General features: G+C 37.4%; 2 protein-coding genes and 1 long non-coding RNA gene across 7 annotated transcripts in view; 2 read left to right on the forward strand and 1 right to left on the reverse strand.

Moving 5' to 3' along the window:
* Positions 1-101: 101 nt before the first annotated feature.
* Positions 102-8911, forward strand: parvg (parvin, gamma). 3 transcript variants are annotated; one of them, XM_079604036.1, is made up of 14 exons: positions 2188-2387; positions 2480-2560; positions 3509-3574; positions 4761-4828; positions 4977-5079; positions 5237-5377; positions 5465-5580; positions 6676-6731; positions 6836-6870; positions 7004-7065; positions 7148-7216; positions 7306-7407; positions 7775-7847; positions 8402-8911. In XM_079604036.1, exons 3-14 carry the CDS (start codon positions 3517-3519, stop codon positions 8473-8475), a joined length of 957 nt encoding a protein of 318 aa, XP_079460162.1. In that variant the 5' UTR covers positions 2188-2387; positions 2480-2560; positions 3509-3516; the 3' UTR covers positions 8476-8911. The 3 variants fall into 3 exon arrangements, with proteins under 3 accessions (XP_079460163.1, XP_079460162.1, XP_079460161.1); XM_079604037.1 differs by lacking the exons at positions 2188-2387; positions 2480-2560 and adding an exon at positions 102-211; XM_079604035.1 differs by lacking the exon at positions 2480-2560.
* Positions 8912-9471: 560 nt separating this feature from the next.
* LOC306993194 overlaps positions 9472-23331 on the forward strand; it is a 59949-nt gene continuing 46089 nt past the window's right edge. For all 3 annotated transcript variants that reach the window (XR_013796413.1, XR_013796414.1, XR_013796415.1), the window contains exon 1: positions 9472-9568. This is a non-coding gene — a long non-coding RNA (uncharacterized lncRNA). The remainder of the gene's footprint in view (positions 9569-23331) is intronic.
* The window catches only part of shisal1b (shisa like 1b), a 43055-nt gene continuing 32381 nt past the window's right edge, over positions 12658-23331 (reverse strand). Inside the window, exons 4-5 of the mRNA XM_079602810.1 lie at positions 21717-22016; positions 12658-13732 (exon numbers count right to left, since the gene is read on the reverse strand). Coding sequence (XP_079458936.1) covers position 13732; positions 21717-22016 — 301 coding nt within the window. The 3' untranslated portion in view covers positions 12658-13731. The remainder of the gene's footprint in view (positions 13733-21716; positions 22017-23331) is intronic.

Genomic DNA, 23331 nt, shown 5'->3' on the forward strand with positions numbered 1-23331 from the left:
AGCGACTAATAGTGTTTTTTTAATCAAGATAAGCAGTTGCGTGTCATAGATTTATTCATGCTTAAAATCCTTGGTAGAGCACATAAATATTTCACCTTCTTGTCCCACACAGGCTTGAATTCGGCATGAAACAGAAGTTGCGATAGTCTTTTCTTCCCTATTGTGATATATATCCGAGTGAAACGGCTTCTCAAACAAGACAAAACGTAAGGTGAGAATTTTGTCAATCAGGAATTGATTGGATTATTGTCGTTTGCTTTTGCCGTGATGATATGTGATGTGAGTGACAGGTTGTCCCGCCCGCTTGCTGCATCAATATTACTATTAGTCATACTTGCGCTGTGTCCGAAATCGAATTCTTCTAGAAAAAAACTATGCCAAAACAGTAGCATGTCCGCATAAATAAGGTGCGTCCCAATTCGTGTACTTGTTCTTACATTTTGTAGTATGAATAGTGCAAGTATGTGTTCACACTGAAAATTACAAATTGGAAAAGTACACTTTTAAATACCCGGATGATGCACTTAATTAACCAAATTCATGCACTCAACTGTTGCAGCTTTAATTACGTAGCGGAGGGGGAGGGGCTATCAGACTTCAATGTTGAATTGCAAAATTACCATTTAAAAATCATACACTACACGGTTAAGTAGTGTATTGTGCATAATTTGGGACGCAACTATAATATTTGAAAAACAGTAGGCGAAAAGTAACCGGATTACCTACTTTAGGTGAGATTCTGAAGTGCACATTCGATGGACACTTTACTATCCCATGAGGCCACGGGAGAATATTTATGAATGGGAGTGACGCTGGAATGGTCACATGATAATGACAACATGGCGGATGTAGTTCATCCAGATTACATACATACTATACAAACTCATTCTATATAGAACATACTTTTTTAACAGTTGCAAAGTAAATTCAAATGTAGATTCAGATTCAAACCTTTTGATGTGTGACTCATTTGTTTTTTAGACATTGATTTATTACGTCTTTTTATGGAGTTATTATAATAGAGTCTTGGAGTTTTTCTTTTTTGTCAACGCGACTCTGGGTAAATTTAGAATCACGATTTCTTTGTTTAAAATAGTTTACGATTCTCCCACGATTCTCAATAGACAACTAGACCAAATGTGTAATTTACTAGAGGTTCTGACATAATGTTCAGTGCTGGAGTCTATTTAAAAGTGTTACATTTGAATGAATTGTTTGAAATGATTCAATGACTCACTCATAAAGATTTCATTACTGGATGAATCAGTAGTTTTGAAGGAATCTTTTGAATTAATGATTCAATTCAAATAAATTTTTAAAGTCACTTCTCGCCACCTACTTGTACTCCACCTGCAACGATGTAATTAATACAATCTTTATTTGAAGAGTCAAGTTGCTTTCAAAAGTGTGGGTGAAAAGACTGTTTGTGAAGCAGCATTAATGCAGACTTGAATGTTCACTGTGATCAGACGTGTCAAAGGTTTAATAGACTTAGCCGAATCGTTGTCATTTAGGAATAAGATTTACATTTTTTAACGATTAATCATGCAGCTCTACTAACCACCCACAACACCCAAGAAACCCCATAGTATCACCCTAGCAACCACCCAGAGCACTTTACCAACTGCATAGCAACTTTCTAGCAACCACAGAGAACATCCAAGCAATCACATGCGGTCTGAGGGGTTATTACACTCACTCGGAACATGTAAGGAACCCAACAACAACTTTCTAACAACCAATGATAACACCCAAGCGACCACATAGCAACATTCCGAACACCTTAGCAACTGCCTAACAACAAGATGAGATTTGCATGGATTTGCATTTTTTTTGGGGAACATGTAAACCATAGTTCCCAGTAATTCATAGGGATGGTAACTATGGTAACCCTCCAGCCCAAATTACCTCGGTTTTTTCTCGTCAAAGGGAGGCGTTCTCACAGTCACAGAAAGAGAGAGTGGAAAATGTATGCAATTGTTGCTCACAAACCTGGAGAGTGTTGTTTTGAAGAGAGGAAACACTTTGGTTGTTTACTAATAAGCGTTACTGTTAGTTACTGACTCACATGTCATGTTTGGATCTCCTGTAAGGTCTGTTCGAGGGTACGTGTTTGATGCAGTGTGTGACCGTTTCAGAACATGTTTTGTGCTGTACAAAATAGAAAAAAAGAGGAAGTGCTACCTTACCACTTCCTGTCTAATGTTTGAAATAGGCCTCACCCATATTCGAGTTTTGTTTCTTTAGCTGATTCAGAAAGATGGTTCGTTGTTTTGTAGAAGTAAATCAATTCTTGTAGGGAAGCTGACTGGACCATTTGTACGGCGTTTCGTCTACCGCCACACTGATAGAAGAAAGATTTCACCAGACGTGTGGCGAGAGCTGAGGTGAAAGTTTTGACAGCAAACATGGCTGGATATTTGTATTGCTCAGATATAGCTCTTTCATAGCTCAGCCGACTTCATGGATTTCTCTGCAGGTTTAAGGAGCCTAACGTTAATTATAAAGCTACATGAATGTGGATAGCAAATCCCAGATAAGTTGGTTTTGAAATTGTTTGGTAAGAAATATTTGTAATATAGAGATATTGTTTTTTAATCTGGCATTATGGAGATCTTTTCTAAAACTTTACAGGAGATTGACTCACTTTTTCTTCCCAGGAGAAACATCTAAAAGCAAAAGTCTACATTTGCTGTCTATGAGAAATAGAGACATAATTCAAATAGTTCACTAAAAAAATGAATATTATAATGCTTTTATGTTCTTTCTGGGGCTTGATGCCTTCACCTGCTAATAGGCTGCAATCTGAATTATCGTAAAGTTCCTAGTTCAAAAATTGGACATGAACGCCCTCTCAAGTCAAAATTCGAATGCGATGAGCTCGTAATCTCGACTTCAGAAGTGGGAAGTAGGACATTTCCGAAAGCACGTGCAGGAAATAAATGTCTTGGTCGCGATGTAAAGAACTGCACTAAAGTTCCACAGCATATGAGTTGGAAACGACCGTTAATATGCCAGTAGGCCTATTCATTTTTGGCCGAACTTGGAGATCTTATTTCTTTCCCTTTCTTGTCTCCCCCCTCCCCTTCTGTGTCTCCGAGTCTCACAGCATGTTTTTGTTGTCAGTGAGGTTTATGTTTCCCCCGTCAGTCTGTGTTATGTCAATGTGGGCTGGCGTGCGTGATACAGGAAGGCAGAAATCTTGTCCTCCGTTCAGCGCGAGATCTCCCGCAGACGTGTGTGTGTGTGTTGTGGAGATTCTCCGTCCTTGTGTTTTGACGTTTGAAGTCGGATTCGGTTCGCCGCACTTCATCATAGCCATAAAAATGTCCATACGAAAACAAAACCTCGAGATGAATCGAGTCCTTGAAATTCCTTCAGGACACAAACACGCAGACAGAACCCGAACGTCTCTTGTTTTTCAGAACAGAAGCACTAGAAATCAAATGTCTGCTGAGTAAAACTATTATTAAGTACACTTTTTGACAAAAACAATGTTTTCAAACAGTCAAAAGAATGACAGACTTTGGAGCTGAAGAGAAAAGGGACGAACTCGACAATCGTCAGGCCCAGGGTGAGCAGTGCACATTCATCTTAACATCAATCCAGTTTACACGTCTATCATGCATTTAAAGCGTTAGTTCACCCACAAATAAAAATTATCCCATAATTTACTCACCCTCAAGTCATCCTAGTATATGACTTTCCAAACACAATCGGAGTTATATTAAAAATATCCTGGATCTTCCAAGCTTTAATAGGCTAATGGGAGTGAATAGAGCCTGACTTTTTGCAGGCCAAAAAAGTGCATCCCATCCATCATAAAAGTAGTAACCCATACGGCTTCAGGGGGTTAATAAAGTCCTTCTGAAGCAAAGGAAAGGGTTTTTGTAAGAAAATGTTTCTATATTTTTATAACTTTATAAAACATAATCGCTGGCTTCCAGTTCCAGCAGAAGAGGGCTAGGCAACAAACTCAAGCTCCTTTTCTCTTTAAAATTCCTGTTTTATGCTTCTGATCTACAAAATCTTCGTCTTCGAAATCTCAGGTACCATTTACTAATATATCTCCGATTGTGTTTGGCTGAAAGAAGAAGTCATATACACCTGGGATGGCTCGAGGGAGAGTAAATTATGGGATCATTTTCATTTTTGGGTGATTTAACCCTTTAAGTGTACTTCACTAATAATGAGAAAGGACAAACTTTTGGCTACATTATGTACATTAGTGTTTGGACAATGAAATTGCATCTTGATGTCTCCTACTGCTTGGTGAATTTAGCTAAATAAGCTAATTACCTTAAAGGGATAGTTCACCCAAAAATTCTGTCTTCATTTACTCATCCTCAAGTATATGGGTATCCAAACAATTGATGGTCCCCATTGACTTCCATAGTATGAAAAAGAAAAAAGCCTACTATGGAAATCAATGGGGCCCATCAACTGTTTGGTTACATTACAGTAAAATTGACAATTTTAAAAGAAACTTGGAACAAACATATTGCTATATACAGTGCAAAGGGTTATGGGTAAAAACATTTAAAAAAATCCATCAGAATGAGCTTGCGCACATTTGGCTTGCTATTTTGAACATACTATGACTCAGGACAGACTAATCCTAATCTTCTTTATAGTAAGTATAGTATGTGAAATGCAGTCGCAGTCTTTTATGAAGGGCGGATCTAGTGTTTAGCTGAAAGCAAAAAACCATCCCGAGACTTATAATGTGGCATATAATGGTTTTTTATTGTGGATTAAAGGAGCAGAGAGAAGAATGATCATTCAACCGACATCTTTAGACGACCCCAAACTCAACAAACTTAAAGAGGTGAGATGCATCAACTTTTTGGGGTGGTGTGGCATAGTGGCTGAGAGTTATCAAAAACATGAGTGATTAGTTCTTGTGCAAACCCACTTCCCTCGATGTGAACATCATTTCTGAGGGTGTCTGGGTTTTCCATGTTGCTTTGAGGTAGGTTTTGGTGGACTGGATCAACGAAACCCTGAAAATTGAACATATTGTGGTGCGATCGCTAGAGGAAGACCTGTTCGACGGACTCGTCCTTCATCACCTGTTACGTAAGACTCATGTCAGAGCAAGAACATTCTGCACAGGCACATTATTTAGTGAACCTCACATGCTTAAGTGATGTCACAATGCAAACAATATTATGTTGCATATAACAGGCTTCTCTTTCATTCTAATGTGACATATCTGTGTATGTTGTGAACGCAGGCAGGTTAGCAGGTGTTCATTTAAATGTAGAGGAGATTGCATTGAGTACCGATGTCCAGCTACGGAAACTAGATGCCATCCTGACAGCTCTGAACGAGACCTTCGGGCTTAATGAGGAAACGGCCAAATGGAACGTTAAACGTGAGCCAATCAGATCAGATCTTGTCAATGACCTGTTTACATATTCATGATATGAACACACACTGTTCTCCCTCTCCAATCTGTCAGTCATTCACAGCAGGGACCTGTTGGCTACATTACATCTTCTGGTTGCTATTGTGAGGCGTTTCCAACCCGATCTGGTCCTTCCTGTAAACGTCAGCGTGGAGATCATTCAGTGTGAGGTGATTGATTAATGCAAATTATTTGAATGTGTAAACTAAATGTTTCAAAAGCAGAATATTAAAGAGGGTTGTGCACAATACTGCTGTTCTAGGTGGTTGCCGGGTTGTTGTCGCTTATATGCCAAAATGAATATCTCTATGATATTCTGCTCTTCAGATACAACTAATTATTGAAAATATGAATGTATACATAATGAGAAAAGTAGTTTTCATGATTTTTCACAATTCATATTATAAAAAAAGGAAAATGCATTTTATAATAAACAATTATATTTTCTTAATTAATATTTAATAATTTGTCATAGCATATTATTTGAAAAAAATGTATAATGTATTTTTTTTTCACCATTCGTCATTGCATATTATTTGAAAAATTATATATTTGTAAAAAATTATGAAAACATTTGTCCGTTCTAACAAGTATATTAATTTTCAAATGATATGCAATGATGAATTGTTTTTTTAAAATCAATTTTCATTATAATTTGCATATTCATTTTTTAAATATACAGTGATGAATTGTAAAAAATAATGAAAACATTTGTCCATTATAACAATGCAACACTGTATATTATTTAAAAAATCAATATGCATATTATAAGGAAAATTTATTCAATATTTTTTCACAATTCATCATTGCATATTATAAAAAAAAAATGAATGTGTATATTATAATGAACAATGTTTTCATAGTTTTTCACAATTCATGAACGTATATTATTAAAAAAAAAATTATATTAGAATGAAAATTTATTTAATATTTTCTCACAATTTTTCGTTGCATATTATTTGAAAAATAATAATATGCATATTATAATAAACAATTGTTGTTATAACTATAATATTCATTACTGAATATTGTTTGAAAAAAATATGCATAATATGTAAAGTAAAAAAAAACATTTTTTCCTGATCATATAATCAAAGATGCACATCCATAGAGAAATTCTATTAACCAATAGTATAAGAGCCTAATACCCATCATCCAATCAACACTTGCATGATTTCACTTAAAATTATTTCTTTTTTTTTCTACTTTACAAAAGTTAGATGTTCATGTTGTCAGCATTCATTAACATCTCATTTGTCAACCAGGTCACAAAAAGTGGAATCAAGGCAGACAAGCAGACCGAATTCATCACATCTCAAAGGTCTGTGAAGAACCCCCTTCCAATTAAACATGTTTAACATCACTTTGAAACTCAGTGACAAGGTCCAAAGCAGCGTTTTCATGGTGCGTTGTGTGTCTCCGCAGTAATTCCAGTGAAGAGCTTGAGAGAGAATCTAACAGTGAGTCAAACGGAGGCTGAACTCTGAGCCTTTTCATTTCCATATTTATAAGCATCAGTAACTTCCAGATAGCGGAGGCGTATAAAGAAGAAAGCGGTTGCTTCTTAATCTCTCTCTTGCAATGTCTTTGCAGAGGAATGTCCCATTGATGAGCTCTTCAAGCTGGAGGCTCACAAAATCGAGACCGTGAAAAAGGTTCCGATCCAGTTCCTCACGTGTCTGAATGTAGTCTTTGACCCAAATCTTTCACCGCTTCATCAACTTTTCTTTTCTACAGGCCATTTTGCACTTTGTGAATAAGAACATGTTATCTCTGGGACTGAACGTGACAGACATTGACAAACAGGTGTGCAAAAAAGTTGTCACAGGAATACATTAAAATTGACATCTCGCATTCATGTCTGATATGTTTGTTTCAAGATGTGATATTGTTAGTTTGCAGACGGAGTGATTCTGCTCTTGTTGATCGGGCAGTTGGAGGGCTTCTTCATTCCGCTGTGTGAGTTCTTCCTCTGTCCTGTCGGGAGCTCGGAAATGGTGAGAACCCGAGAAAACAATTCGAGTTTTGCATTTGCGTTGACACTAGAACCATGTTGTTAGTGACCTCCATTGCAGTTTGCAACAAGAAGCAAAATTGAATCCAGGCTTATAGGATTTTACATCAGCGTAACTTCACACGCACCTCCAGGAGGTGTCTCGCCGTCGTTTAATTAACGTCTCTTAGGATGACTGGATATGACAGCACAGCCGCGATACGGCAGGTTAAGAACCTGAGGGTAATGCAAAAGACAGAAATCAAAACTAATGATGTTGCGGTTACAGAGAACTTGCAGCGGTGTGGTTTTGCAACATGTGTTTGTTTCTGATTCTAATCTTTTTACCATGGATGTTTGTTCACCTGCAGCTCCATAATGTGACGCTTGCATTGGATCTTCTCATAGACCGAGGGCTTCCGGTTCAGTCCGTTGACCCTCAAGGTAATTATAGTGAGATCATCAAACTAGTGAGCATGTCTAGTGTCAAGTGTATATCCTAAACAAAACCACTCTACGCTTTTAAAAATAAAGTTATTTTTTGGCATCGATGGTGCCATAAATAATCTTTAACGTTTATGGAAACTTTCAATTCCTGTAAAAAGTTTATTTAATACTGAAAGGTTCTTTAGGGAACCAAAAATGGTTTGTTTTATGGGATTGCTGTGAAAACACCCATTTTGAACCTTAAAAGTGAAGAAACTCTAATCTTATTAGGAAGCATGATTTTCTTGCTGTTTGATATTATGCACACAAATCAACAACTCCCTCACTTCGTCTTCCATCTTGGATTACATTTTTTCACCGAGCTTGTCACAATGCAATGTAACACTATATAATGGAATTACCTTCTTGATGGACATGTTCACTACTGCTGGAACCGAAACCCTTATTTAGGCAGTTTTTTTGTGTACTTATTCAATAGAACAGCTGTTAGCACGTGATGATCTGCCTGAATGTTCATTCACTAATAAGCTAATTTCTCATGTTTCTTACAGACATCGTTTCCCAAGATGTTCCAGCCACTGTGAAAGTGCTGTATCACTTATTCAAGAAGCACAAATACAAATAATCTAGCCACTCCCAAACTTTCAATTCAATAAAACCTTTCATGATGTTTTAATAACCAAATTAACTGTACATTTGTGACTTTCTTCTTACAAAAAATCCAAGGCACAGAGTTGGTAGTCAGATCACTTTGGCACTCAGAGTGTTAGAACACATTAGAAGCAATCGTACTGAGTGTCTCTGGACCATTTGAAGAGGCTTCAGTGCGGAAACGAGAGAACACGACCACTCATCTCATCATGGAAATTGCATTTGGATGCCGACAGCTTCGATTTAATTTCACCTTTTCACTCTTCCACTTTACGTGTTTTCTTTTTTCTTTTGGACAAATGCGTATTAGTCTTAATGTATCGCTCAGCATTTTTCTGCTGACTTGTGCTTGTGCTTGTGCTTGTGCTTGAGCTTGTGTTCAAATAAAAGTGGCACATATAACATCTCTGAAACAACGTCCCTTTTTTCTTCAATTTACTTTAAGTATAATGTGTGTGTGTTTGTGTGGTTCAGGTATACCCGTTACGGGGACAAAAAGTCCCCACAAAGATGGCAATATCTGAAATCCATGTCCTTGTGGGGATATTTTTGGTCCCCATTAATGAAAATGGAATCATACTAAGTTTTCTTTTTTCTTTTTTGAAAATGTAAAAATGTATTTCTGCCTATTCTGTGATTAGGTAGGTTTAGGATTAGGAGATAGAAGAATATACCGTTTCTGCAGTATAAAAATCATTATGTGTATGGAATGTCCCAATGAAAACCCAACGTGTGTGTGTGTGTGTGTGTGTGTGTGTGTGTGTGTGTGAGAGAGACGCACTTATCATTTTGAGCACTTATTGAAGAGCCGTTTGTGAGAGCAAAACATTTTTTTTATATATATATAAAACAAAGGTTGAGATATGAAGCTGATTTTTTTAAAATTATTATTATTTTTATTATGATCAAGATTTGCAAACGATATTCGTTTCGTTTTGGAGCTCTGTAATGTGGTGTCAGATCGGTGTAGCGCCACAGTTGAAGCGGCAGCACATACGGCGGGCGCGCGTGAACCAGTGGTCTCTTCCTCTTAACCACTATAAAACAAGACTGAACATCAGAAGAAGGTATGTTGAAAGATCCAGTACAACTTATTGAAACATAAACTGTCGTGTAATCGGCCAATAAGTGTTTCAACTTAGGAAAAACGTCAATTTAATACCGCGCTTGTAAAAAAAAGAAAGAAAGTCACATGACGATACATTTTACCTCAGAACAGTCATTCAATTTCATTCTTATAGCTAAAGAATTTCACCAAAATGCTAAATATATTGTTAAATATTGATACAATTGTATTAGAATGTGGGCAAATACCAATGATACAGTGCAATCACATTATTTCTAAACTTTAGAGAAACTATAACTCCTATTGTTGTCAACAGTAAAAGGGCATCTCTCACCCAGGCTACCCCTCCATCCACCCCCGTAATTTAATTTCCTTAATGTGTGTTCTCTCAAATTGGATACGGTGAATGACTTCCATTTAATCTAAATGGCAAAAGCATTATGGGAGGTTTAAGAGAGTCTCTTCTCAGCGAAGAGGCCGGGATTCGAGGTGCGGGCGGATGGATGCTCTGATGGCGTTTTAATGGTGAATTGCCCTTGGGTAATTTTTTACCATTGCTGTTTCTGAGCAGGGAACGTATAAGAGGCTGACATTTTTCATCCTAACGCCCGTTTGTTATTCGTTTATATTCATAACCGCAATATTTCAGCCTTTCTTATCCCTTGCCGTGGGCGTTAGTGTCATAAAAATGAATGAAACCTGTAGGATGGAGAGAGAGGTAAGAAAGCAGAGTGCAATAGAGACGTGTAGGTGGGTTGGACAGACAGATGGACAGAATGTCTAGAAATTCTCACATTAAAAACTTCAAAAGCATCCTACGTAATGACCCTGAGCGACCTGACGAAACCCCATCTTGAACTCCACAGTGCTCTGATTATATGGGTAGATGGGCCTGGGAGACACAAAACATCCGTCCCTGTCCAGTTCGCCCTCTGTGTCCACTCCAAGCCGGCTAATGATCTGCAGTGGTGGGGTGATTTCTGGGGTTCACGGGGGGAATACAGACGCCAGAAATGTTCGACTGAAACCCCCTGCTGATGTCTCATCATCTCAGGCCTAAGGCAAAAAAAGAGTGAGTCACTTCTGGAGATAAACTGTGGTAATAACAACACATAAACAAAAATTCCAACTCTAAAAGTTTATTTTTTTTCCTGTGTCCTACGAATTTGACGAAGTATAACATAATGCTACGTTGTACATAGTACCCACTTGTGAAACAATGATGAGAGTCATGTTTGTGCGTTTACCAAAGCACCTGTTGCGAGGTAAACGGTGTACGGACAGGTGAAGATTGACAGTAAGGCAACGGTTTTCATGTTGACGTAAAGACTGGAGCATGACATTAGACTTTTTAGGTAATTTGTTGTAAGAGAAGCGTTTTTTTCCAGCTGTGACTTGACAGTTGCAATCACGTACAGCAAATCCCGGCTTTCAATTCAAGCTCCCATAGTGGCAAGTATCCAATTATGATAATGATGACTTTCCTTGTTTCCTAGAACATCATGTTGATTGAAGGTCGAGAAATGACTCCTGGAAGGTGGTAACAGGTTGTTTAAAACCCACCCGTTGCTCGCCGATCCCTGATACGAGTTCAGTCAAATTATTCAGAGTGACTAGCAATCAGCAAATGTCACCATTACACATTTTGATGTGGCACTCTTAAATATCACATTCTAGCCATTTATTAGCATGGGTGAATTTCACAAATCACGCCAAATAAAATCGAAAGGAAAATAAGAAATTAAAGGAAACAAAGCTTTCTTTTTTTTAAACACCATTTAGAGTTCTTATATTGTTTTCCTTAGTTCCTTAATGTTTATGACATTACACACATTCCCCATAATTATTGTTACTGTAATGCAAACGATTTTGTTAAAAGTTTATTTTAAAAAGGATATTTCAAGTAAAAACATCATGGTAGCATTTTTGTACTACCTTTCATGTATATTTATTTCAAATTAGTATTGTACGGTACTCTAATAATGTAAATTAGAACATTTATTGGTATGATACTTAAAGAAAATAAAAAAAATATAAATGTAAAATGTGTTTAATTTTGATGAAAGTAACATGTTTCAGATTATTCCTGTAAAATATGATTTCTTTTTTTCCTTTAGACTTTATTGGTGAAATGTATGGAAGCTTGTTTCTGCCACAGAATAAAACATTTTAAAAGATAATTGCGACTTTTTATCTTACATTTTTGCGAGATATAAAGACTGACTTTTCCCCTCAGAATTGCAAGTTTAAATCTCACAATTCTGACCTTATATCTCCCAATTGAGTGTTATAAAGTCAGAAATTACGAGATATAAACATGCGATTCTGAGAAAAAAAGTAATGACCCCGAGTTTATATCTCACAATTCTTTATAACACACAATTGCGAGTTTATATCATGCAATTCTGACTTTTTATGAAGATGTAAACTTGCAATTGTGAGAAAAAAAGTCACAATTCTTTTTTATTTTGTGGCGGAAACAAATTTCCATTAGAAATATGACCTGGACATCTTAGCATTGCCTCTGCAATCTGAATTTGCACTAATAGTGTAAAAAAAAAAAAGAAGATAATAATCTGTTTTGGAAAATATGTCAATCTGAGCTGAAAGTTCAGCTGAAACATTTTTTTGTAAACAAACACTCCAGGGTGCAAGCTCTGTAAGTGACTAGACTAGTGATTTTGTGCAGGCTTAGAAATGACCAAACATCTTCGGCAGTTTCCATATGCGCTAGAATAGATGTGATGAATCACCGTCTGTCCTCCTGCCAACAGACACCATAATTAAACTCACACCTGATGAAACCAGAGATCTCGTCTCCCTCCTGTAACCGCATCTGACCTTGAGCTTGTTTATGAACCACCAATTACCCCAATCCGAAGATGGTGAGGCACAGCCGTGAGGCGCTGTTCTGCTCTACAAGTGTAATTGGGCTGTTGTCTGACAAAAACTTTACCGTGGACTCCAAACAACAGACATCCAAAACTTATTGCTCAAAACACGCTGTCATTTGTGCTGTAATCCCTGTTTGGTGCAGAAGAGCTTGTTTCATAGACCTCATCTTGCTGATAGTATCTGGGAAATTATCCAAGATATTCCTGTCTTTTGTTGATTTCTATTAAACGATCATTGGCCAATCCCTAAAATCAGATGGAAATGATTGATTGGTTGATGAGAATTCCATAAGCTTAAATCCTGAAATCTGATTGGATGACAGTAATACTCTTCTAGAGCAAGCAAGACAAATACATCTCAACAGGCATGAGAAGCTGATAACTGCTTCCTTGCGAAACCAAAGCCATCATTTCTACTGACCTTTCTGAAAATGAATTGCCTGTCTGCTTGGTCATGTTCAAGGAGTGTGTAATCATGTTTTCATTCCTGCGGTTCACTCAAAAACTAAAGTGAAATGAACTCATCCGATCAATATCAATAGAGTAAGTACCACTGAACCAAAAGTCTCAAAACAACCTGACAAACACACATAATGAACTCTTTAGGGCATGAAACAAAATGTGGGGAGTAAAAAAAGCGCAGTTTAACACGATTTGCTACCTCACTGGTTTCTTACAAATGAGAAAATGTCAATTCACAACAGTAGTCAAAAAACGAACATTCACCGTACTATTTCATTTCACATCTTCACTGCAGAACCACCCACGACATGTGAGTTTTGATATTTACTGCAAAAAAGTAATTTAACTTCTAGAGTCATGAGAGTGCTTGAATCTTTTAAATTAGGTTTGACGACTTCATTCATCACTCATCGCTTTCCCCGACTATGAATAAATAAACAGACACCGCACAGTTACAGAGAGTTTAATCCAGAAGAGCTCACGAAACGGCTACATAGGTCCTCCAAAGATGTTCTGGCTGAGTTCTGTGTCCATCGAAGTCCAGCTCGCTCTGAAGTCTGGTTCTGTACTTCCACAAATCTCAGAATCTCTCGTTCCCTTCGCTTGTCCACTTCTGAGTTGAGGTTCTGGGTTTGTCGAGGGGTTGGAAGTTGTGCTCTGTGAGATTTGGACCACATGGAGAGGCTTGGGGCAGTCAGGCACCTGTGACATGAAGGTCCATGTGGCAGGGGCATGAAACTACATTTCCCATAATGCACTTCTTCTTCACTGGGGGACTCAAACAGTTTGTCCTTACATTTGGTTGGTCTCTGTTGAAAAAGGAGCATAAAGAGTGATTAGAAGTAAATCCCTTTTAATAAGTACCAGAAACATTCTTCAGTAACACAAAGAGTCTTTTGTTTATATATATATATATATAGAAAGAGAGATATTAGCAAACAATACTCCAGTCTTCACATGATCCTTTAGAAATCAGTTATTATGTTGTTATTTTCAATTATTATTGATGCTAATAATGAATGACGGTCCTTATTATTTTCGTTGATAAATAGAAATTTCAGAAGCTTTTTACAAAACGTCAAATTTTTCTGTCACTTTTGAGCAATTTAATGCATCCTTGCGGAATAAAAGTGTTAATTTTTTTTAACAAAAACAGTTTTCAACATTGAAAAATAATAAGAAATGTCCCTGATCAGAGAGGGAGCCTTATGAGGACTTGAACCGAGGGGAAAATACACCAAAATAAATTAGTTTTGAAAATGTATTCACATAGAACATTTTCAATTGTAATAATATTTCACAATATTGCTGTTTTACTGTATTTTTGATCAAAGAAATGCAGTAAAAAACAACAACATTTAATTTCGAAACTTTTGACCAGTGTATATATATATTATTTTTAAGACTTGTAGACTTTCTGTTCTCTGCTTAATCTGTGGCTAATAAAAGTGTAAAAATGCATCTTCAGCTCAAGCCCTCTTGTCCACTGTAACGCTGGATCACCCACCTGACAGATAGTTAGCTACCATATGGACTGTTTCGGGATTAATTGGGCAAAATCTAGACAAGCCACCTGACTGGAGGCGGACTTGATTTTTATTATTGCAAACACACAAAGACACACACAAGCTTAGTCGTACACAGCCAGACTTTTGACTATCAGACCTAGAGCTGGCCATTTAGAGAGAAAGAGTCCGTCTGATTGACATGTAAAGTGTTTTTATTGCTTTATGTGACATTTAGAGGCAAGTTCATCTGAAATTGCACACGTATAGGACACTCAACAAGGACACTTGCAAAGCATCTGCCAAATGCTAAATAAAATGTGAATGCAATGCATTTTTGAGTGCAATATGTGCAGAAGCTTCGTCTTTTCATGCAACTAGAAAAACACACTGAGATCACCTCCTCGGTGTGTGTGTATCTGAAGAGGTGGACAGCAGAAATGTCACACTATGTGGCCTGTGTTTGGTTCGGCTCTTGGAGCACATGGACATGACAAGTGCAGGTTTCACTGCGTGCTCTTACAGAAATCTGTCCACAGAACAAGAGAGAGAGACAGTGAGTTGGCAGACCTTCTCTAATAATACAGCATGTGCTGCCGCCGAGTTCTTTCTCTGAATCCAGGACATGTCTCTGGTGTGAACCAGACATATGCACCCATGACCAGACCGGGGCAGAGAGCATGCTGGGAGATCAGTCCCAGAGCAGCAGGAGACTGAGAGGTTAGCCAGTGCTAACGTTAGCACAACATTAACCCAGAACTCACATCTCTATACAGCGCAACATTACCACCTCTTCGAAATAGGTTTGGGAATTGAAATGAATTGGGCTTCATTAAAGGGATCCCTGGGTTATTAAGTCATGCATGGCTTAAATTAACGAAAATGATGCCTCTTACTGAAATATGTAGTAGAAAACCCATCAAAGATGTATTTCATTTAAAAAAATCACATCGTTTTATACATATTTTGAACTATAAGAGGCGCTATTATTCTGATGACGTAAAATGGTTGCACTCCGTGAGCTACTAGCGCTATCTATTGCTATTTTTACCACAATACATCTCGAATTAGACAACTCTGAAAATAGACCCGTTTACTGTTTGTACGCAATGATGACGTAGCAACATATGCGCGCGCATATTGGCAACGGAAGTATGGCGAGAATCAGCAGTGTCAAGTGGGTGCTGCAGACGCGAGCATTTTTTATTATGTCTTTCGCTCCAATCAACACGTTTAATCGCCTGCAGCCACAGGCGCTGCCGGTTCTACTGAAACGGCCGTGATCCTGTCGGAATCCTATAAAACTTAAAGGTAGGGTAGGTCAGAATTGTCTAAAAAAACTTTTATTCAAATTTGTTTAAACTGTCTTTATATACCAATACATAATTAAAATGCAAGTACTCTGAAATAGAGAGTATAAAAAACTGAGTGACTCTAGTGTATTTAATCTTCAATAAACACAGCTCATTAATTCAATTCACTCCCACCTAAAAACGGGTGCGCGACTGCGCGCATGTGGGCAGAGCCAGTAATAGCGGCGGTAGTCATGGCGACGGAGAGTGACAGTCGCGCAAGCCAATCACTTGTTATTTAACTTATTTTATTTTAATCGTCCCGGTAGGAATTAATGAGCTGTGTTTTTTGAAGATTAAATACACTATACTATAGTCACTCAATTTTTATACTCTCTTTTTCAAAGTACTTACATTTTAATTATGTATTGATATATAAAGACAGGTTAAGCCAATTTGAAAAAAAGTTCTTTAGACAATTCTTACCTACACAACCTTTAAGCCCCTTGGTGGAATATCGATTAGTGCAACCGTAAACGTAACAACCAGACATTTTGATGCAGGGAAACCGTTTTGATAAACTTTCGGAGTTGCTAACACGTTAGAGCCAGTGGGGAACAACACCACTTCCGTTGCCAGTTGCGCGCGCAACTATTTGATCACGTGGGCTGTAAAAGAGTCTATAAAATACTGATATGATGACCACAGTCCACAGCTACTGAAATAGCTTACAGGTGGCGATGGATATAAGTATAGGTTTAAACCAAATGCTGTACCATGAATTTTTCCCCACAAGGAGTGTAAACGCCCCAGAAATCGAGGGAAATGAACATCTCTAGCGGCCGCGAGTCATGATTAGCGTCGGCATGTTGAAATCCTAACAGATGGCATCTAGCGTTTCTTGTTTCAGCCGTTTGTAAGATATTTGAGTACCTGTGGTCTATTAAAAGACTCAAAGGCATTAAGGCTATAAAGTGTAGTATCCAATGGAATTCATCAACACAATCATCCCTTACATGCGTTTTATTTAACTGAATACATCATAATCAGATAAAACGCATGCGCAGGTCACTTTACTTCCTGAACAAGTGCGCACCCGAGTCCATATTATTCACATATATCTTTCATATTCACGCGAGCCGCGGCACGGTTCGGGAGAAACCGAACTCAGACCACCTCCTCCAGGAAGTCTCGGGTTCGGTACCCCAGTGCGCACCGGGTCCGCATGACAGCGTTCACATTAGCGATTTTTCATGCGAACGTGCCCCGTTCCGAACTAAACTGCCAGTGTGAAAGCCCCCTAAAAGATTCGAAGAATCATTAGCTCCAGACTGCACTGGTTGCACTGTATGTCTGTGATTCACTTAAAAGAACCGGCCCCCAAGAGTCATCAGCTCAGGAGTCGGACTGCAGTGACCACAATGTATGTTTGTGATTCACTCAAAAGAATCGGGTCATAAGAGTCATTCTCTCTGGAACTGGACTTGACTGGTCACGCTACGCTGTATGTTTGTGATTCACTCAAAAGAACCGTTTCATAATAATAATAATTTGGGGAATTGGACATCACTGGTCGCGCTGTATGTTTGTGATTCCCTAAAAATAAACGACTCACACAAGAGTCATCAGCTCAGGTCTTGGAATTCACTGGTTGCGCTGTATGTTTGTGATTTACTCAAAAGAACCATGTCATAAAAATCATTCTCTCTGGAATTGAACTTCACTGGTCACACTATATTTGTGATTCGCTAAAAAGAACTGGCTCATTTGAGTCATTCTCTTGGGAATCGGAGTTAAATGGTTGCGCTGTATGTTTGTGATTCGCTAAAAAGAGCCGGCTCATAAGAGTCGTCTCTCAGGAATCTGAATTCACAAATCACTGAATGTTTGTCTCTAAAAATAGCCGGCTCACAAGAGTCATCTGCTCAGGAGTCGGACTTCACTGGTCGCATTGTATGTTTGTGATTCAGTCAAAACAACCGGCTCATAAGAGTCATTCTCTCGGGAATCGGACTCCACTGTTTGTGATTCAGTCAAAACAACCGGCTCATAAGAGTCATTTTCTCGGGAATCGGACTTCACTGTTTGTGATTCTTTAAAAAGAAACAAGTCACAAGAATTATTAGCTTGGGAATTGGACTGGTTGTGCTAAAAAATAACACGCGGAACAATTTTACCGTATTTTACGGCGGTGTCGGCAGAAGAACGCACATATGTCTCAGCTCCCAAGCCTACTTTAAAAACTCTTTTAAATCTCTGTTGTTTCTCATTGACAGCAAATAGATTAAAAAGTGAATGGAGACCTTTTCTCTTGAGGAACATCTGAGAAGCAAAGACTAAAGACCCCTGTAATCCCACATGTGCCATCTAGAGTTTCAGAAGAGTTTTCAGCAATGTCCTAAAGGCAATAATGAACAACCTAGCAATAAATGTTTTCTCTCGTGTTTGACTACGTCCAAAAACCATCAATCTGACATGCTGAGCAACCAGGATCTAATCGCTTAAACCATCAATGTCTTATGGGGCCACTGAAAAATGGCTCTTAATAAAATGTGTCCTGTTTATAGCCTTTTAAAGCCGATTCCCATGCATGACACGTCAGTCAAACCAGATGTTTCAAAGCGAACACGCAAGATCGTCCCCCAGGCTCCTGCCCCTCCCTAGATCACACAATATAAGAATCCGCTGCCATTTAAAGACCCTGGCAGTGTTTTCTCAGGCCAGCAGGAGGGAAACGGCACGTAGCCCTCAAACAAACACAGTAAACGGGCAGAGAATGAGCTGACCCATATACATGGCTTTATGAATAGACCATGAACAGTAATTTAATTCACTTTAAAGTCCTATTTTGGTCAGGGACCTCCATTTGTGGTTGTCTTTTTCTCTCTCTAACAGATGTTCTCCTCTGAGCTGGACCCAATTCAGTAATTTCCCACAATGCTCTTGGGGAAGGGGCATTAAAGATCTCGACCATCCAACTCTGAGCCGTCATATGACATGCTATGTCTTCTGTTTGTACAATAACCTGCTGTGATTTTTCAGTGCACTATCAGAAAGCACTTAAGAAAATATTCAGAATACACCACAGTGAAAATTAATAACTGAATCGGCTTTGTACCTATCAGGTTACACTTTATTTTATGGTGTCCGTGTTACAGTGTAATTATACTTTTAAGTACTGGCTAATATTAATTAACTACAATAGGGTTAGGATTAGGTTTGTTTTAGGGGTAGTTGCATGTAATTATGCACAATTTATAATAATAATTACTTTTAATAATTACTGTGATTATATACCTAATAATAGTAATAATAATATTTTTAATGTTATATATATATATATATATATGTGTGTGTGTGTGTGTGTGTGTATGTATGTATGTATATATAATGAATATATATATATATATATATATATATATTCATTATATATAATATATGTATGTACAGTATATATATATATATATATATATATATTCATTATATATATGTATGTACAGTATATATATATATATATATATATATATATATTCATTATATATACATACATATATGTGAAAAATATAATTAGATATATATATTTCATATTATAATATTATACAATGAAATACATTTAAATACTGTTACAATAATATTATTATTGTATACATAAAGTATAATTATACACATATAATGATAATTTTTAAATGAAATTTATGTCTTTCAATCTGTGATTTTCACAATGCTGCACAGACCAATCAAATCTCAGCCAATCTCATCAACACATGTTTGATGACAATACAGATCTATGGACTGAGTTTTTGACCAATGAGATTTCACTGTGGGCGGGGCCAGCCAGCACAACTTGTTGTGTGTCAGATGTCATGATAGGTTAAACTCACAGATGTTTGGAGTTGTGCCTACTGTAAATCTCACACATGAAATCTCAGTGTCGTATTGTGTCTCCCTCGTCTGTCTTGCGGCAGAGATTCAAAGTCTCCACTTGGAGGCTGAAGCTTTCAGAGACTCCTGTGATTGTTAATGAGAGGGTTCGGCTCAAACGACAGGCTTAATTAGATGGGTATTCACTCACACTAACGCGGCTACAGTGTCTTGCTGACACACTTGTGAACTGTAAGAGAATAGTGTATGCATGCGTTCCTCTCGTCCTCAGACAGCAGCACACCCACGGAGTCACTGGAGTTAGCGAGATTTATGCGATCGAATACTTGAAAGACTTTCAAGAGTTGTGTTTGAGACTAAAAGACTTGCCAAACTTAAAAGAACCGCATCTGAGGGAAACTGTTATTATGTCAAACAACAGAAAATGCTATAACTGAAGTGAATATGCAAATAAGAATGTTAATGCTTCAATCAATGTGACCCAAAACTATTTTTTTTGTCACAAAAACAAGTGTGTAGGTTTCATGCTTATAAGATCTAGACAAAACCTTCTGACTTGAAGTTTCCCCAATGACAGAAGCTCTTTATTGTCAAGAGTTTGTAGTAAAGTTTTGTTTACTTTTTAACATTTTTGACCTGGATATGTCAGAATCAAGTACAGCATTCTAGCAACAGAAAAAATATTCTTGATTGTGACCTATTTCTGCTAGCAAACGGATCTGGTGTTTGTGTTGAAAAGGTATTTTTAAAGCGTTGGATCTGCAGCTCGGGATGATGATGATGCATCTGGTTCATGGCCAAACATGAGTAACCGCGCGCGCCTCCCCTGAGAGGATACACACCCGTGAGTGTGAGGAAAATCCACGAGTGTGTGTGTGTGTGTGCCTGTTGACTTCAGCATGGATTGCAAAGGTTGTGAGGGTTATGAAATAGTGCGTGTTGAAGAATATTCCAGGTTGAGTACAAGTTAAGCTCAATCCACTATAATAATTTTGACTTGTCCCTCATTTTCTTTAAAAAGCAAAAAGGAGGTCCATGCAATTCATGAGTCCACATGTCATGCAAACAAGAAACTCTGCTTCACAGATCGAGAGCTGTCGTTACAAACACACAACTTTGCGATGCTGTTTGCGAGTGTTCATTACGGGAAACGCAGACTTGTTGAACTATGCTGATAACAACGAAACTTGCAAACACAGTTGGCTAACGATGCTTTTGGGAAACGCACCCCTGAACGTTACTGACAGACTGGGAAGAGAGGAGCTGCAACAATGAAGAATATGGGGAAAATAATGTGTTTTTTGAACATTCAAATATGAAAACCTATTACACAATAAAAGGCGTCTTTTCCATGTTAATCAGAGTTTTTGTCCTAACCAGCCGCGACAGCGACGATTCTATTTTAGAAACGGTTTCTATTTTTCTGCGACGTCGCGCTGGAAAAACAAACACAAAGTGTGGCAATGATAATCTCAAGTACTGTTTACGTGCTTTATTTAATGTTAAAAGCATGACTTTGAATATCATTTAGTGCTCCAGCTTTGTAGCCGTAAAAGCAACAATGGATAATTCACCTCAGATCTTGAAATGAAACAAATGGAAGCAAGAACGTTCAAACTGTAAAGAAACAAATGTATTATTTGACAAAGATTGTTTTAGTAACTCTTTAGCCTATGTATTTAAATACTGTTTAAATGGTGTAATATTTGTGAATTTGATTATGTAGCCTACTTATCCATTTTCTTGCGATTGCGTCAAGATTTCTCTCTCTGGTGTGCACTTGCTGCGAGACTCCGCCCACACGCTGTTCTGATTGGCTGTGGGTTTTGATTGATTTGTACGCATCTCGCAGTCGCGTCGCGTCTTGTGTGGACAGACAAATTATTTGTCGCTGGATCGCATCGCGTCTGGTTAGTACACGGTGTTATAGTAGAAACCAAAAACTAAATCACAACTTTGTAAAAGGGCATATATGGCCTCTAAAAAACCAAACAGACAGCACAAGTTGAACATTAGAAATGATTGTTTGCAAAATCAACACTGAGCCATTGAATAAAATGAGCTTAACTTGTATTAAACCTGGAAATAATCCTTTAAGATGCGGTTTCACTCACCAGGCCGTTGTCGTGTTGTGTGTGGTTTGTGTTGGACTCTGTGCGTCTCCCGTCAGGCTGTGTCTGGCCTGACTGCAGCCGTGTTGATGTGTCTCTTGAGGTTGTGATGGAGCTGCGGGTTGAGCGACACCGTGCCACTGAGAGCGGGCCTGTTTCAGCCAGCGGCCGCCCAGCCCACACTTCTCCAGATACACCCGGCACACCTCATAGTTCATGGCCGAGTAATAGAGAAAATCAAGTGCCAGCAGCACCATGACGAAGAATCCATAGATCCACACGCCGATTAATGCGGAGTAATTGCTGCGACAGAGAAAAAAAATGACATGCACTTAATGTTTTATGTGGCCGTAAACAAGCATTTTTACGATATACAGTATCAAAAAGCCTTGAGGAATGGATGGAAACTCTTTAGCAGCGCTAGTGGTCTTATAAAAGTTAAAGCACTTTAATAAATTCAAACTTCATTAGCGTTATATGAGGCATTGAGTGTTAATAAAGAGTTTTACGGCTCCTTCTGAAGTAAATCCCATGCACAGACTGAAAGAAAACGGCAGTAAAAGCAAAACTTCCACTTTTTGATGAAGCACAAGGCCTTGCGCTGTCAGACAAGCCCACAACTGACACCGGCAATATTGAGGTCTTCATAATGTATGGTGTTATTAGAGCCAAGAGCAAAGGGGAACAGATGTGTGTGTGTGTGTGATATCAGAACTCTTTGATGCTCTCAGAGTCCAACATCAGCACTCGCCAGAATGGGAGGGAAACGGGATTGAGCAAGAATTATGGCTAGCTGTGTAACATTTTAAACAAATTGCAATATAATAATAAATATGATTGATTAATATTTGATGTAAAACAAATCAAAGAGATCCAAACAGTTTATTATCAGATGTTTAGTTAGGAATATATATATATATATATATATATATATATATATATATATATATATATATATATATATATATATATATATACGTATATATATATTTTTTTTTTCATTGTTGCAACTCCAGAAATAACTGGTGACATACTACTGCCAAAATAGATTTATGAGGAAGAAAATCAAAGTGGGTCACAATGGTTTTATTAAAATGATTGGCTTGTCTATTATTTGATGCAAAATGTCCTGCACTATTTTCCCACAAATATTAAAAAACAAACAAAAGAGTATTTAAATAATATTTAGATAAAATGTTAAAATGATTAATATTATTATATTAAATATACATTTTAGTTAAGCTATTATGATTTATTGAGTTGTGATTATTATGAATGATAAATGTTTGATATTGTATTAATAATAATAATATTTTCTAAATTGAAAATATTTAAATATTTTAGCTTTTCTGTGATGATATTTATATCAAAATATTATATTAAATATTAATTTAATCAAGCTATTATGATTAGAGTAGGGATTATTATAAATTATAGATGTTTATATTTTATTATTAATAATAATAATAATATTTGTTTTCTATAGGCCTATGACACATTTTATTTAAATATTTTACTTTTTCACTGACATTAAATATGAGTATATTAAAAATTAATTCAAGCTATTATGATTTGAGTTGGGATTATTAATTATCTTAGATTGTTATTAATTTAATCT

This window comes from Phoxinus phoxinus (assembly GCF_949152265.1).
Source record: "Phoxinus phoxinus genome assembly, chromosome: 25".
Classification (NCBI taxonomy): Eukaryota; Metazoa; Chordata; class Actinopteri; order Cypriniformes; family Leuciscidae; genus Phoxinus; species Phoxinus phoxinus.

Excerpts from the sequence above, each read along its gene's own strand:
- parvg (XM_079604037.1), top strand. The coding sequence starts at position 3,517 with ATGACAGACTTTGGAGCTGAAGAGAAAAGGGACGAACTCGACAATCGT. Across the intron at positions 4,829-4,976 it reads AACTCAACAAACTTAAAGAG|GTTTTGGTGGACTGGATCAA; the intron begins GTGAGATGCATC and ends GCTTTGAGGTAG. Across the intron at positions 5,581-6,675 it reads TGGAGATCATTCAGTGTGAG|GTCACAAAAAGTGGAATCAA; the intron begins GTGATTGATTAA and ends TTTGTCAACCAG.